This window comes from Dermacentor albipictus, chromosome 10 (assembly GCF_038994185.2).
Source record: "Dermacentor albipictus isolate Rhodes 1998 colony chromosome 10, USDA_Dalb.pri_finalv2, whole genome shotgun sequence".
NCBI lineage: Eukaryota > Metazoa > Arthropoda > Arachnida > Ixodida > Ixodidae > Dermacentor > Dermacentor albipictus.
The window spans coordinates 46,028,475-46,046,039 of record NC_091830.1 but is presented as its reverse complement, the minus strand read 5'-3'; the positions used below and the strand labels follow the sequence as shown (position 1 = coordinate 46,046,039).

General features: G+C 46.5%; 1 protein-coding gene across 3 annotated transcripts in view; it reads left to right on the top strand.

Moving 5' to 3' along the window:
• Positions 1–17,565, top strand: part of Ino80 (chromatin-remodeling ATPase INO80) — an 81,366-nt gene that overhangs the window by 967 nt on the left and 62,834 nt on the right. For all 3 annotated transcript variants that reach the window (XM_070527780.1, XM_070527778.1, XM_070527779.1), the window contains exons 2-8: positions 4,576–5,060; positions 6,801–6,927; positions 9,781–9,836; positions 12,893–13,099; positions 13,788–13,841; positions 14,774–15,022; positions 16,699–16,843. In XM_070527780.1, the coding sequence (XP_070383881.1) occupies positions 4,584–5,060; positions 6,801–6,927; positions 9,781–9,836; positions 12,893–13,099; positions 13,788–13,841; positions 14,774–15,022; positions 16,699–16,843 (1,315 nt within the window). In that variant the 5' untranslated portion in view covers positions 4,576–4,583. The remainder of the gene's footprint in view (positions 1–4,575; positions 5,061–6,800; positions 6,928–9,780; positions 9,837–12,892; positions 13,100–13,787; positions 13,842–14,773; positions 15,023–16,698; positions 16,844–17,565) is intronic.

The window sequence follows — 17,565 nt, the reverse complement described above, 5'->3', positions numbered from 1 at the left end:
TCCGGCAATCAATGACATTTCGCGTGGGACTGTGTGCAGCGCAGTTGCTTTCCGTTGGCTCGGGTTACGCGTCTTGACCGGTTTTGGCAGACGACGCGAAAATTTTCTTTCGGGGCGAGGCACGGCTTTCTGATGTTCGGGGCGCGTGCGACCTTCCGATCTGGTCTTTCTTTTGTTGTTGTTGTCGGTTGTTGGTTGCGACAGCCTTGATAACTGGAAGCGCGTTTTCGATGAACGTACACGTTACGTCCTGCCTCAAGATCACGTCTGCACCCTGGGAGCCGATTTCGTAGTCGCGAGCTAACGAACAGAAAAAAAGAAGAAAGGGGAGATGATGTCGCACTATTAAACTTCGTCTGCCAGCCAAGCAAGCGACCTTGTGGTAGGATCTGGTCAAAAATGCCCTACCAGTTTGGCTCTGTGAAGCTGGAATGTGAAACTGTGATAACATCCTTGAAGACTCCACAAATTGCCCGTCCGTTCTCGTCACTACTGAACTTTTAATGGCGCTTATGCTGTGCTGCTATGCTGTGGAGGAAGTTGCTATACCACTTCCAGTAATTGCTACCAAATGGGTGCTGCTACAAAAGAACGAAGAGGATTTAATCCACACATTCAACATGGAAACAATCTAAACTTGCCGTGGCCGTCTGCTGTTGCCATTCAGTTATATGAACCAGTGACTTGTAACGGTTTCCACCATGTGACTATGCCATAACTTGAAGGTATTAATGCCACTGCACGCACCTAACTTAGTAAAGCCCCCGAGAAAGGTGTGGCCATTGAAGGAGCAACGAGGAAACTATGTTCACCTTTGCATTCTTGTTTCACAACTGTGAGCTAGGGCTAGGCCATATCTGTGCACTGAATGTGGCCAACAGGATACGAAGTTGTTCGGGCGCAAGCATTCTTTTGCATGATTGTGTGGTGTGTAAGGCACGTGATGGGCATGGCAGTTAGAAATGGGAAAGCAGCAGTGTGGGTCGGAGAGCGAGGACGTGCAACTGAAATTCGATTTGTAGAAGTGTAGTCAAGCCTCGTTATAATGTAGCCATATCCAACATTGTAATTCATTCATCCATTTGTATAACCTCCCAGGCTCCCAAGAGCACCCGCCTTGGTGGCTTAGCGGCTATGGTGCTGTTATGCCAAGCACGAAGTTGCGGGATCAAGTCCCGGCCACGGCAGCCGCATTTCAATGGGAGGGGAAATGCGAAAACATGTTTCCTGCGCATTGGGGGCACGTTTAAGGTCTCCTTGTGGTCAAAATTAATCCGTAGTACCTCCGCTATGGCGTGCGTCATAGTAATATCCTGGTGTTGTCACGTTAAACCCCTGCATTCAGTTCAGGAACCAAGAAAGCATTGAGGGAGGAGGGTCACAAAATACAGCAAGGATGATGAGTGCTAACGTGTGCCAGGTGTTACGCAAAACTGGGAACCAGCAGCATACCAGTACTACAGAGAAATGGAAGGGAAAACGCCATACTCAATATTAAACATTTGTAAATATACATACAGAAAGGCATCGAATTTTGTAACTGAGTAAGGAAAATAAATATACATGAAACATATCATGATGCTGCAGTGATGACTTCGTTAGATCCAATATTTGTTGTAAGCATTTGTTTGTTACATGGTGATATTGGCAAGAAACATTTCAGATGTAGTTTGTTATAACCGTGGTTCGTTATATCAAGGCTTGATTGTAACCATTGCTCTACTTGAGTAACAGAATGAGCACCAAGAGACTCAAAATGCTGTAGGGAGCAACATAATATTAGGTGTAATGCGATCAGAAAATTTGGATGCGTGCCTGCCGTGGTTGCTCACTGCCTATGGTGGTGTGAATCGAGCTTGCGGGTTCAGTACTGGCCATGGGGGCTGCATGTTGGCAGAGGTGAAATGCAACATCGCTCGTGTGCTTATATTTAGGTGTGCATTAAGGAACTCCAGGAGGCCTTTCATTGATTCATTTGAAACTTGAAGGCACGGGACAGAGTTGACCGACTCAAGGGTAATGCGAGATTGGCGGGAGAGGCCCTTTTCATGTGTGGATGTTATGTACGACTGTTCATCTTCTAACTTGGACATAAAACCTATTCTGTCGTTCATATCTTTGCAGAACCTTTAATTTTATCGCACACTGTTTGACGCTAAGGAATGGTAAAGTTCATGGTAATGAAAGAAAAATATTACGGTGGGGAAAAGAGACCAAAAGTTATAAGATGGCAGTGAGCTATGATAAACACGGTGCTTTAAAGAGTTGTATGGAGAGCAGGGTGTTGAATTGAAAATGAAAAAATAAAAATATTTTTGCGCAAACCGAAACTCAACTGGAATGTTAAGGTATTAAAAAAATTCCAGAATGAAATAGAAAAGAAAACATTTTTGGTTAAGGGGTCCAGCTTCCGTGGAGCCTCTCATCCATGCATTGCCTACACTTGTGGATCAACAATGTTACCTAATTTGCATATGCATGTGCCCCTTCTGTCAGTTCAGAAGTGGCAGTGCCATTAGTGCAATTTTCAACATATCACGTCAGATAGTTCTGCAATGGTGGGATAAATATGTAAAATTGCTGAAATGAAGTCCTTGTTAGCTGGGCCATTTATTTTAATCACACCAGCATTGGCGTATGCTTCCTTCATGCAGTTTCTTTTGTAACTGCTTGTGGCCTAAAAAAACAGCACGCATTCTTTTTTTGTCTTTGCCTGCAGCTAGGGAGCACCATCGCATCTTTGTGCAAAATAAGTTTGTGCTGTTTTTCTCCATTAAAAAAAAATTATGCAGACTTGCTTAAACCAGTTCAATTTGGTTTCAACTATTTATTTAATAGCAAACAGCAAAGGTTATGCTGTGTAGAAAATAAAGGGCTGCATCATTATCAGCCAAGTTTATGTCCACTGCAAGATGAAGACCTCTCACGATGATCTCCAATTGCGTCGGCATACTCCGTCCTATCCCCGCAAATTTCCCAATGCTTTGCCATCCCCTTGTGCATTTCTCTACCCTTGGCACCCATTGTGTTGGTCTGCTTCGCTGGCTAACCCTCCCAGGGCCAGAGCCTTGCACACATGCACAAATACCAAATTGCAAGAGGATATCTTGCTCCAAAGCTCACACTATAACTGGTGGCAAGTTGTCTTTTTGACCACTTTCACTTCCACTTATTTCTTCTACGTTTTGATTAAAAAGCACAGTTAATCTCCCCCTGTGCTTTCCTTGGCTTCGTACGGTTGTGACCAACTAAGATCGGGCCCCTTGGTTTCGTTTCCTCTTGTCAGACAACCTATTGTATGTTGTGCATATTACATGACTTGCCCAATCATTTACTTCTCTGATCTCAACCAGAATGTCTTCTGACCATGTTTGCTCAACCCGCCATGGTGGCTTAGTGGCTATGGTTTCTCACTGCTGAGCTCGAGGTCACAGGTCCAATTTCTGGGTGCAGCGGCTGCATTTTGATGAGGGTGAAAGGCAAAAACACTCACATACTTAGATTTGGGGGCACGTTAAAGAACCCCAAGTGGTCCAAAGTCTTCCGCCACTGAGATTGTGGTTTTGGCGCGTAAAGCTCCAGAATTTATCTCCCCCTCCCTTTTTTTTACACGCTTGCTCTGTGAGCTGTGCTACTGTCTTACTGTGCCTGTCGAGGCTGCATAAGTTAACGAAAACACCCATGTTGAACAGTTGCCAGCTCTTTAATGTCGAGAAGATGGCAGTGTGTGTCTTTCAGAGGGAAGAGCACCACTTAGGAGAGTGACAAATTGGTCAAGTTGAATACCGTTCATCTTCAAAAAAAAGAGCACTCGAAAGGAACGAAGAAGACAAGTTCTGCTGGAAGGTTGGCTACTGTAGATAGCTCCAAGGCTGCATTTCAGCACTTGCTGTGACGGCTAAATAGACAGTCAAGTGGCATCTTCAGTCTCCTTCCAATTCTGACAACGGCATAAAAATATAAAGTTTTGCAAAGTCGACATCGAAGTCAAAAGTGAGGTCTGTTTACAGGATAATATAGTCATGCTTTCCTAAGGGCTTAATGTAAGCTACGTTGTGTGTTTCATAGGTTTACACACACAGAGTGTTAAAATAAAGTGATAATATGTGCTTCCCTTAGTTAATTTCTTGTCAATGCAAGGCAGTGTCACATCGCAGAGATGCCTTCCAGACATTCTATCATTTCTTTAGTTGATAATACCTCAGAGGTCCCGCATCAAAGACTTTATGGGTTATGCCAACAGGGTTTGATATTTGCATAGCGCGGGTTCCTATCCCATGGCAATACTTGGGCTCAAAGCTGTCTCCTTAGCTGTAGACATACACTGCCACTCTAATGCTGGCCAATATTTGAACCTATTGTATTATATATTAGGTCTCTGCCTTTCTGTGAAAAATGACAAATAAGAGCTGCCGACATGTTTGGTGTCCCCTGTCGCTGCTTCCCAGCTGTCCTGCCAATATCCTTCAAGACAAAGTAGGCAGTAGCTCATACTTTGTACAGAGAGGGTGAGAAAGTGGAGGCGTGTTTCAAAAAAATTTAGTGCTGATGGTATCCTGGGATGTTTTTCGGCAGGCTGAGCCATGGCCACTAGTCGTGCGGCGGGATGTGGTGGAGGAGATGAGCCGTCGACTTCCGCCGCGGATGACCAGCCCCCCGTGCTGGCCAAGCCACTTCACCTGCAGCGGATCGAGCGGGCCGTCAAGCTCGACAACTTCATCAGCTTCATCCACAACTACTTCTCGACGCCCCTCAACGACGACACCGAGGACACGGAGGCTGAGAGCTTGTCGGACATCGACGAGGATGGCGATGTGCTCAACGGGGGCGGTGGCGGCGAGAGCACCACCCAGTCTGAGACGGACCGGCGCGCAGAGAAGATGAAGCTGTACAATTTCGACAACGTCAAGAAGAGCCGGCGCTGGCTTAAGAACGTGCTGCTCAGCGACACCTCGTCCTCGGAGGAGGACAACTCGCCCACCGAGGACGACCTCCAGGACTGGCTGCGTTTCCACAAGCTGCGGCAGATTGCCAAGGCCGAGCTCAACGCTGACCCCGAGGTAAGGCCTGTACACATAAAGTTCTTACAGCTTTTGTCACAAAGTATGGTTGAGAAAAAACAAAAATGCCGAGATCTTCGAAGATATATCTGCACAGTGAATAGCTGTCTTGTTCCCAAATCCTGGGGTGTCATTATTGGGGAAGGCTAATTTCTACCCTTCTCAGACCCGGTGTTCACTCCCAGAGACATTGCCTTTCATCCTTTACAAAATTAAACAAGGAATGAGAATCTAAAATATTCCAGTGTAACGTAAAGCTAGATGCAGGCGAGATTAAAAGTCAAGGTTGTAATAGGTTTGTGCCCACTGGTATTTTGAGAAGATTGATACCTCGTGCGAGATGTACCTCTGCATTGTCACAGATGACAAAAAATGAATCTGTAGTTTGTCTAAAATGCCATCAGGTTATGTGGCAATACAGGAGGAAACGGGAAGCTGAGGAACTGCCTTGTGATGCTAAACCTGTATGCTTAGGCAAACAAAAGGTGATCTTATCTGAGCGAACTGGAGAAATTGACATCTCCATGGAGATGCTAGTGCAAGCTTGTGCCCTTGTCATCTGATAAAGCTAGTAATTTTTTAGATTCGTAATTGATGGTTGACAATAAGAAGACACATTAAAAGGTGTGTCAATAGGGTATTGTTGAGTGAGTCTGAGCAGGATGCAATACTGCTGCTGCTGACTAGCCATCCCGTGCACAACTAAATACTTTTTCAATACATTTTAGTAAGCGGCTTAAATTGTTAAACGATATTGCGGACAACTTTGATGGCAGCATGTTGCTGTAATTGAATACAGTAGGCTTTTGTTAATTCGATCCCGGCTGGCGCCCATGCATTTCTATGCATCCGAACCTTCGTTATTTTGACCTTAACATTGACATTCACAGGGTAATTCGAACTTTACCAGTCAGCACACCTGCACCTGACCCCTGTGGTGATCTCGATAGCGACCTCTTCAGTAGCAGTGTCTTTCTTGGTGGAGGTTAGCGGACAGTGGATGCGTTAAAAACCCCTACTTTTGACTCGTCTTAGATTTTCAAGCAATAACCGTAGCTCACAATGTGATTATGGTATTTACCCAATTCTAATGCGTGCCTTTCTTACTTAAAAAGAAAATTACACCGTAAATTGTCTGCATGACACAATCAGACACGAAATCAAAAGTGCCTTCACAACATTCGTATGCTTTATCGCATGACACAATGCATTGCAGCAAAGCTGACTTTCAAAAAGCCATGTGGCTAAGCTGACTTTCAAAAACCGGGCGCCATTGTACAGCAATTTTCCTTGCTGGAAAAATTGAGTTCGCATTAGGTTTCTACTTCGTTTAGAAGTGTTAATGTAATTTGTACGTTAGTTTTCTATGTTGTACTCGTAGAAAGTGGCCGTGCGTTTGTTTCAGGGGCGTGTTAGAATTGGGGCAAATACTGCCAAATGAATCGTTGGTGCGTTTTGGCATTTTGTGTGCACCTTGCTTCGTTCAACCTGCCGGATAATTTGATCAATTTTATCAGTTCTGTCAGGGCCTGATTAATGGAAGTCGACTGTAATATCTTGCAACCCTGCGTGTTCCCGCTGGCTCATCGCTCTGGGCTGATCTCAAATGTTGCGCGCCGAAACCCATTGTAACGAACCGTTACTGGCTGATCTCTGTAAATTAAGTGCATGTATGATAGGCGAGCGTTCACAACAATTGCCTCGCTCAGTTGCCATTACGCCCCTCTTCTCTCTGGCCAGCTACGGCAATACCAGTACTACGGTGTGGGCATGCTCTCCCAGCACGACCCATTCCCCGAGCACCAGAAGGCGTTCCTGGGAAACAAGAAAAAGGCCAAGGAGAAGAGGGCCATGGAGCGCAAGAAGGGTGAGGGGGCGCCACTGTTGCATGTCTCTGTGGTGGCTTTCATCATTTTCGTTTGCTTAACACGGTAGCATCCTTGGCTTGGTTGGACCAGTTTCTTTCTGCCTACGTAACCTAACCGAAAATATGAGCAGATCCCGAAGATCCCATGGGTATGTGCCAGTGTGTGTACACCACTGAGGCCGCTGGGTACGGGCTGCTGGGTATGCGCATACTTCATGGCGCCGCACATTTCAGCTTTTCGTGTACTTGGATAGTCATTGTGGATGAGTTCCGCCCAAATTATTTTTCTTTGTCATAAATATTCTAATTACTAGAGAACTTTAGCTTGTCTGCAAACTTCTTACCGCTTGTGGGTTACTGGAGCCCTGGATGCCATAGGCCACAATGATAACGACATCTTGGGAAGCTTTGTCCAGCCACAATGCATTAAAAAGTGCTTCCGTGTTATGTGGGTGTTATTGTCGAATGAAGATAAGAAAGGACTCCTTGTCAAATAATTGTCACTGTCACTGCTGCTTTGCAGCAGTATCTAATTGCAAAATGTTCGGTTGTTGCAATACAGTTCTGTGTCATCCTCTGTCGTGCATTATCTGAACTTTCTGGGTTTGAGATCTTTGTAAAACGGTAGGCCCGAAAATCAAATCAACAAGACCGCCTGCAGGAGTTGCTTCTAACGAGAAAAAAACACTTGTATACCATATTTACTCTGCACTTTTTTCCAAGAAAATGGGTCTGAAAATTGCGTGCACGTCATAACCAAATACGAAAACAAAACTGTGACTGCTGTCACAATATGGCAACAGTGCATGTTTTTGTGAATGTTGCTCTGGGTTCATTGCATACTGAACTACCATCTTGAATGGTGTTCCCTGTGTGGGGTTCTCACCTGTACTCTTTGGACTAAGGAACGACAACACAATAGTGCAAACAATCACAAGGGCATTTATTGCACCTTTCGTACATTAATGCTGCTAGCCGAGTTGCTATCCACAAAACACTGCGATCAAATCGCGGCAGTCTGACTCACCGCGACTGGATACCGAGTGAATATGTTCGTGCCACGCTAGACACCAATGCCTGGTCATTCGTGCGTACGGTCAGGCGAACAGTGGTGCGTTCGAATGATTTTGTTCGTCCATTCAGCTCACGAGACGGTCTCTCAGAAGCATGGTCGGCGCACGTGCAGAACATCCGCGCTGCTTGCCGACCCCGAGCCAAAAAGGAAGAGCCTTCTCCTTTTTGCACCCAAGTAACCCCACCATTAGGTGGCGTTAGCAGAGCGACACTCGCACCATCTCTCGTACTACCCTGCAAGCATAGCGACCGTTGCCGTAAAGCCACGCGGCGAAGCCGGATTGCAGGAGACGGGAGCTATGCGGGTAAACAACATATCAGGGGACGCATGAGAGTCGTGCATTCCAACATCCCCCCAACCTTAAGTCACTACATATTCCGGCAAAGCATGTCACACGGTCTAACATCAGCATGTGCTTCGCGAACAAGTACATGCGACAGTGGCCGCCCCGTGGAATTGTCCACATGCTGTCCATAACATGCGAGCCAACATTGTCCTTGGGGTACACCGCTGGTACCTGCTGGCCACAGCAGCAGCTCTGCAGACTCGACGGCATGATTCCAGGCCGGAACTCCGAAAACGGCGACGCAGTAGGTGATACGAGCAAGCATCGCTCGCGCCGATGCGCCTTACTGGCAAGAGTTGCCGTAGCTGTTGGTGACCGCCGGCTCTTTTCTCTGCCGCAGAGGGTTGCGAGGTGGATACAGGTGGCTGTCGAAGTCACTACATCGAACTGGCCACAGCATCTCCATTGCCCGGCGGGGGGGGGGGGCGATTGTAGTCTGGGGCAGCAGCGCAGACGATGTGCAGGTGACAGCAAACCAGGGGTGACTCCACTCACGTTGCGTACCCTCAACGCGCTCGGCAAACACTAAAGTAGTGCAAGGTGGAATTCTGCATGCGTATGCGCATCTCTAAAAGTGGTTGCTCGAGAATACCGCCCCCGTGTGATTGGTATTGGTGGCCAATGAAACGCAAATAGCGATGATGTGCCATTTTCATTATGAATGCTCATTTAAAGAATTCCAATTTCTTTTTGTGAAGATAAATTCTGCACACCTAGTTTTTTTCTGCTACTATAGATAGGATTGCCATGTTTTTCTTTCATAAATTGAGGGCGCATCACATCCAGGTGCACTTTTATTTTTTTTTCTTTAAACCCTGCGAAAATTGGGTGCACGTTATGAACATTAGAAATATGTTGCTTAGATTGATGTGTGTGTTAAATAATTCCAGGTAGTTGAAATTAACCCTGTAAGTTGATCAGCGTGTACAAACAAAGGACACAACACAGTAGTGCAGACATATGAACAGGGCAACTGTTGCTGCTCACATCCAACAATGCCAGGTAGCTTATATATATATGCGAGGAATAATTCCCTGATGACACGCTGAGGGATCAAAATTTGATTTGTTAACCATGCATAGATACTGAGTGAATCGCTCGTTCCAGACGCTGGTATGCAGTCCGGACTCACGGGTGCAGTCTCTCGAATCGAAGCGTGTATGAGCGATCGCGTTTGCATTTGCTGGAGCCACACTTCGAAAGATTAAAACAAAGGGGAAAAAGGAAAGACAATTGCACTTGTGTCCAAATGCTGCCAAACAACTTTGTTGTGGTGTGTAAGCACTACAGAAAAAAAAAAAGAAAAACCTTTGTCTAAAACAGAAACGTAAGCCATAGTTGAAACAACAGCGCTAGTGATTTCTGAAGCCATGCTTGTCTGTTATGGAAACATGGAACTCGGTTCCTCCTCTTGATCTTCTTTCACTTGCAGCCAAGCTGAAGCGGATAAAGGTGGAGCCCGACTATGACGACGACTCGTTCAACCAGGTGAGCATGGTTGTTAGAGCCGCGAGCGTACATTTTTATGTAAATTTATATGTACCCCGATGCCATAGGGCAAAACATAGGGGTGTTACAATAAATCAAGGATCATTACAGTGTGCATTCAAACCGATGATACATGCTAAATGAAACAAGAAAAACAGCAGTATGTCGAACGAACTCATTCTTAACCTAAAACGAAACTATGTGCACAGGAAACATTAAAGTAAGGCACAAAAATTGCCACAAGAATATAGTGATGTACATTGAAAAAAAAAAAATGTTTTGGTTTTTCTAAATTGAAAAATTGTTTTGGTTTTGTAAGAGGTTCATCTAGATTCAGGGCAGATACAATTCATGTTCCACTGGGGTATTGTGAGAAAGAGGGTGAACAGCCCAAGAAGGTAGTAGGTGCAAGAATGGGTCGCGCTGTAATTTTATGGTCCAGGTGCAGAGAGGTGTGAAGAGGGGCCACGGAACAGTGGTGGCAGTGCCCTGCAAGAATCTAGGTAAAAAACTCTTCAGTGGTCAGTGACATAGCCAGGAATGTGCAGTAGAACCTTGTTGATGCAATCCCATCGGGTACGATTTCCCAGTGCCATTGTTCGCGATAGGGAACACAAGGAGGGTCCCAATACAGTTACGCTTACTTTTTTACCAGTTTATGCATTCCTGGAAAACATTATCTTTCGGCACCGCCATTCGGTACATCGCCAGACTGCGATTGTATGGTACTTTTTTGGGCCGCTAGGTCCCATGTCAACAAAGAAAGGCGCAAGGCCCGTGCAATTGAGAACAGTAGCTGCCCACCGCAGCGGCTTCCCCGCAATACTCGCTGCCCTTGCATACTGCATTCACGGCTATCACGAGTAACTCTATTGTTGTAAGCATCTGCACTTATCTCTTTCAAAGTGCATGGGGGGTACTGCTTGTTGGAAGCCTGCTGTGGGCCTTTAATAGGCGATAATCCAAACGTGCCCTCCCCCCTTTCCCTGTTGCAGAAGGCGCAAAGTGGCGGTATTGTATTCCGGCGTTGCCCACCACCTTGATTTCCTTTAGGTTTCCCATTGTCTTAAAACACTATGCAATAGGAAAACAGCAATGTGCATCTCGAGTTGCCCTGGCCCCACCTAAAGCCCTTAACTGAAATAAATGTAGCACCATCTCCTTTCTCCTCCTTCTCCGCCGGCGTTCACTCTCTCTTTTTTCGATCGTGGCTCCTCCGACAGGGTGCCGAACTAGCAGATGCTTTCCGAAGATGCTCTCCGTGCGTCTCTCTTCAACACTAAGTAAGCGGCGAGAACAGAAAACGCGAAGCTATATCAGCAGTCGACACACTTTGTCGGCATTGCATATCGCGTTCAGGATCGCTTTCCACGTGGCGATGCCGCCGGCCGAGTACGTTTGGTCGCAGTTCATGATGGTTTGACGGGGGATGGATAAGGTGCTAATCAGCGATAACGACTTATAATGATCGGAAAGGGATCAGCGCGCCTGTTTGTCTACATACCGGCACTGCTTCATAACGTGCGACAATACACTCAAAAGGTGCTGTTCGCATACATTCAGGCCAAGCAAAGACAACTCCATGGAATGTATGACTGAGTCGACAAAAAACATGTGCGTTTGAAGATGACTTGATTGAAGTCAGGCACGAAAGTTGCAAATAAACGCAGCGTGAACATGCGGCACTTAGGAGAGGAGAAAACTGACGAAGCAGCATACAGCAAGTGGCAGCATATGAGATTAGTGATGAGCGCAGAATCACTCGCTTAGCTCACAGAGCCGGGTCTGTTGCATTGGGTTGAAATCAGCCCGGCTGATTCCTTGAAGCCAGACCTTCCTGTGTGTCGCTTCTCGCTTGGCAAATGGAATACAGAATAGTTGCTTGCTGTGCCTTTCACTTGTGGTGCACCCAAAGGCACAGCAACGCGGCCTCACGAACATGGAACTGCACTACAAAAGCACAAAGGAGGCATGAAGCACGGCACCTGCATAGGCTGCGCTCAATGTTTGGCACCACGATGGTGGCACAAGCAAATAAGCAAGAAAAAAGTGCGCGAGAAAAAAGTGGCCAATGGGAGGGCCGAGCGTCGACGAAAAGCACAGGGGAGGAGGACAGTGTCAATCTTCAAAGGATGGCGGTACTTTTGTTATTTGTTTAGGGGCTTTAGCCCCACCAGCTCGACGCGCGTCAACGTCTAGTGCCACATCGATTCTGCGCCTCAAGCAGTGCTAACGTAAGCTTGCTGTAGCCACAAAAATGACAGCACAGGCCTTGGCCTTTCATTGGCTCGACACACGTCTCTTTCTGCAGCGGTTTGTGCGACGTTTCGCATTACACAGAAGTCAACTACGGTTGAGTCTGCAAATATTTTAGCGACTTTGGAACGTACATTTTCCCGGTTAGTATGTTTTCGCTCCTGTTTCTTTTTACACAATTTGTGAACGAGGTTCTGCTGTGTATTCACTGGCTACGCTGCTGATCAAGGGCACAATGTAAGAAAAAAATTGCGGATTTCAGCAACTCCTTCAACTTTGACTTTGTTTATTGGGACAGCAGCTGACTGTCGAACTGGCATCGCAGTCTTCTGAACAAGTTCTTTACACACAACTTTGTCTTTGAGTGCTACAGCATTAACTGCTGTCGCCTCTCAAATTCATCCACAGATGATGCCACCCTTGCAGACTGTGTGAGGCAGAAAACCTTGCACAAATTGCCAAGTGCCAAAGCTGCGCAATAGCCCAATAGTTAGCATGTCCTTACTGCGTTAACAGTTGTGTGTGACCAATCGTTACCAGTTGGTTCACGAACATGGGAACCAAGTTGTGTTGCAAAGTTGATGCAAAGCGCACACGAAGCAACAACACGAAGACGCACAAGATGATGCGTAAGCGAACAACTGTTTGTGAATCAGGTGTGGCTGCAGCGTGAATCTTGGCATGCATAATTGTGCGTACAACGCCTGAATAGGTGACAGGCCTTTCCAGTGATGTTTGGGCATGGTGGGTATACCCTGCCTGTGTGCAGACACGTTCGTGACAACTTGCTATTCTCGCAGGACAATTCGGAAGGGGAAGCCGCCAGCCTGGACGACTCGCGCCGTAGCCCGGACAGCATGTGTGGTGATGGGCCGGGTCCCAACAACATGGCCGGCGGGGGGTCGCGACCCCATGGCCGCAAAAAGAGCGCCGCAGCCCACGAAGCCTCCATGAACCTCAAGCGGCGGCGGCTCTGGGTGGCCCTGGCCAAGAAGGAGATAGCAAGGGTGAGTTCCCATCTGAACACTGCAGCTTACAGGTGTAAGCATTTGGTCACACATCAAATTCAGTTGGTTTCATCTACTCAAACGAGTGAGTACTTTAGCTGGAACAGTCATGTAGACCTGGTGCTTAAGTCTTAAATGCCAGCTGCAACAAAATTTTACTTTGACTAAATTGGCTTAAATGAGTAGTATGTAACTGGTGGAGCAATCTAGGCAAAGCAGCAGGGCTGGTAATTGCGTAATTTTTATATGAGACGCATAGACTTGAGTAGACAGCATGGTAGCCTGCTGGTGGTTGGTATATGTGACTCAAATCCCAGCACATCTTAAACCTCGGCACACCGCGGGTGGGGCCTAATCTCGGGAGGTCATTCCAAGTATCTAAGCATTCTGGGTCGTTTGTCACTTACCAGTGAGTGCTAAAGATGCCATTTCTTTCAGCTTCATTATCAGAAATGTCTACTTTTGCAAGCCGTTTGTGTCGCATCCACTCGTATTTCAAACAGAAAAATTTTGCGCAGAGGCTTTTGACTATCTACACTACCTGATACTGTGCTTATTTACAGGGCTCAAACATGTTTGTCCAGTTGGCCTTTATGCAGCATTCCAAACCACTGGATTTATTACTTCCTACTTGTTTTTTTTCCGTGACTTGGTCCTGCCCTTATGTTCACCGCCCTTTTGTTTTCAGGGGCAGAAACAGAAGGTGAACGCCCACAAGGAGATGTTGACAAATGCGAAGAAGGTCAGTGTTCCTTGCCTCACCAGAGGCACCCTCACCAAACCCTGCCTGAAATTTTTATTCTGTGATTATGATGGTCAATCTTTGGCCATCTTAGCCCTTTCGAATGAAGGGGCTCATGTCAGAGTCCTAGCCGTTAGTACCTGGGCTTATCCCGAAGGAAATACAATGTGCATATCGTTAGCTGCTGCGAGGAAAGTATTGGAGAACATGGAGCACTCCTGAAAGCAGTACAGTCTAACACAGCATCCTGAAGCACCGGCTGCCGCGAGGGAAAAGTGCAAGTAATTGACTTGCTCTTGCTTTCGCGAACAATTTGTTGATGTGCAACATGACAGGCGCGAAATGCAGTGGAGATGCCTGTGGCCGAATGGAAACTGGCATCATGTGCTCTTGCTGGTGCTATGTAACATAGGCCTGTGCCATTTGGCTCAATGTATTGGTCAGCATCGGCACAAGAGGAGTGTGTATGCTCCATGGCCTAATAGTTAGACTTGGACCGATCTTAAACCCCACCATTGAGTGCAATTAAATTTTTTTTTTTTTTATTGAAGAGTCTTGAAAAGAGGTGTGTGGCTGGAACCTATCATAATGTGCCTGGGATGAGACAGGTTATTTGTTTTGCATTCTATTTCCAACATTCATTGCTTCATGTCCCATTTACGTTTGTAAAGTGTTTACATTTTTTACGCTACGTGCAAACTTGCTGTAACCACCCTGTCACGCCCAAGATGGCCAACAGTATTTGAAAATAAAAAACAATAAAACAGTGCACAGCGGCATTCCAGTAAAGACAAATCTCGAGCACTACGTATGTAGACATTCGTTTAGCTGTCCACCTGGGTTGGCTAGGTCGTGATGTGGGGCTACGTAGCACTCAATGACTTGGGGGTTCGCTGCTGAGCGTGCATATTTCCTTCCTTCGATCGCTGCAGCTTGCGGTGGCGTGCCAGCGGGAGGTGAGGCGCTCGGCCCTGGGATCCCAGAAGACGGGTCGGGACGTGGCAGGGGGCCGGGCCCGGAGGCTCGCACGCGAGATGGCCCTCTACTGGAAGCGCTACGAGAAGGTCGAGAAGGAGCACCGCAAGCGGGCCGAGCGCGAGGCGCAGGAGCAGCTGCGCATGGACATCGAGCTGCGCGAGGCCAAGCGGCAGCAGAGGAAGCTCAACTTCCTCATCACTCAGGTGGGTCGGAGCACTGTGGAGTTTCCTTCAGAAATCATTATGCCATGTACCGTGGCGTTAGTGTCTACGGGAACTGCAAGCATAGCAGCTCAGTCAGCATGGGCACTTATTAAAACGGAAGTTAAGTTGCCAAGGGATGAAAATGTGGTGTGGGCATTGGCTGTAGCGATGGCACGAAAAGGGCCGGAATAGGGACTGACCAGGCTGCAGGCGAGTGCTACGTGTGTGTCTGAAGCAATGCATTGACAAGCCTTCTTCGCCACTTCTGAAATGAAAGTTTGCCGAATTCAATACTTAACTCTGCTGATTATGCAGACATTTAGATATTGCTCTCTGAGTCCGAATTTTTGGTTGGCAGCTGTACTAACCATCATTCCTAGGCTGGCTGAACGGTTATGCACTTGCACCTCCTTTAAGCACCAGCACCACAGTTCTCGCTAGTAATTTGCATAAGAAACTCGCGGTTCGTACGTTCTTCATTTGGGGCCATACTTGGCAAAAAAATTCTTTTTGTCCAACTCCAGGATTTTTTTTTTTTTTTTTTTGCAGCCATTCTCACTGAGTTGGTGATGCAGGCCGCATTGGCGATACAGCTTCGTGTGAGCGAATGGCGAAGGGCAAAATGAATCGCTACGAGATAATATTCCCCGATTTTTTTTCATGCTGGGTGCCAGTGGCACTTCATAGGGTTTCCTGCAAAAATTGCAACAGGAAACCCTGGCGCTCTGATTGTTCACATACATAGCAATAATGGCTGGAACGTTCATTTGTCTGACCTTTCTGCTTCTGGCTTCAAATGTGATTGTGATGCTGCTTATTGCACTTTATCTGCCTGAATTTGCAGGCACTCAAAAGATTTTGTGTACACAGCAAAGCAGTTAGGCTCTGCACACCTTAGTGACCATCATTGAGTGTTGCATTTCTAATGCAATGTGTTCCTGAAGATGATGATGTTGCCGTGTCGCAAAAGCGTTTGAAGCCAGAAATCCATGTCCTTGTCATCGGCCTATATTGGTGTGCACTGCAATACGAAGGCTTCTCCCTGCGATCTCCATTTACCCCTCCGACGTGCGCTAGCCATTTCGAACTCGTGCCTGCAAATTTCCTAACTTTATCACGCCAGCTAATGCTCTGCTGTCCTCGACTGTTAATTCAGCATGCATACGCCTATTGGGACCAAAGGCCGAGTTTGAATTATCCAATTTTCCAAAGTAACGAGGCTTGAATTAACGAGGTTTTCTGTAAGTAGAACCACAAGAATGTCTGAAACCACATCAAAGAAGATTAGAGAAATCTATGTTCTAAACATCATTCCCACGGTAGCAGAATGGCTGTAGTACTGTGCTTCTCTATAGTAAAGTTGGCAGAAAATTTCATGCCACTGAATGCCAGTCTGTCCAGTGTGCTCTGTGGGTTTGTTCAACGCTGCAGTTGAGTGCAGGCTAGTTGAAACGTATTGCAGGGATTATCGGTAATGCTGCAAAGTTATAAGTTCAGTACGGCTATGCAGACAAATCCGCACATGTATAGGTGAAAGCATTTTTTAACAGATCTGTCAAAGAAATTCCTTGGGTCCAAAACTGGTTGGGAGGCCCCCGATACGGCATCTGTCACAGCCCTTGTGTTGCTTTGTGTTTGCTGAACTCAATCATTCAATTAATGCTGATTTACCCCAGACGGAGCTGTACGCGCACTTTATGAGCCGCAAGATATCGGGCGGCGGACCGGATAACCGTCAGGACGAGATCCTTCAGAACCTGGACGAGTCGGCATCGGGCTCGCGGTCCAGCTCACTCCTCGATGCAGAGGATGATGATTATGGTGAGTTCCGACAGCTGGCTTTGTCAACATCATGCCCGAGGGCCGCTTGGCGCTTTTTTTGCTGACTGAGAAAGTTTCAGGTAAATGTTCGGGGCATAGAGTTTTTTGCACTTGTCTCCCAGATATATTGTGGTAGTGTCTATATTGTTTCCTAGGCAGTGAAACGTAACTTTATCTGCTAAGTATTGTGCCCGAACAACTCGGGTTCTTTGTCTATTCTTCAGGTGAAAAAAAAAAAAAGAGAATTGATGTGGGCAACCAAAAATTATTTGCTTTACAAATTACAAATAAAAGCGGACAGCAAAGAGAGGCCTACCATTTAGCATTTCGCTCACCCAGTGACATCTTATGCTGCTTCCAATCAAAATGCAGTTTACGTTCACGTTGCCTCTCCATGACAACCCACAGCCTCATTTTCGGATGGGCGCCGTTATTATAGTTACTATAGCCATGTGCGTCACACATGTTAGCGCAGCATTGGCAAAGATGTCTTGTGGCAGAACGGGGAAGACAAGAGAAAAAAGATCACTACAGTGGACTTCCGTTAATTTGATTCTGGCTAATTCAAATTTTTTTTTAGGGTGAATTCGATCCTTACTGAAGGACCTTGCCAGTACCCATACAATTCTATGGGCCCAAACTTCAGTTATTTCGATCTCAAAATTGGCCTTCATTAGATAATTCGAACTTGACTGGTCAGCTTGGCCCCAATACAGCCTCGT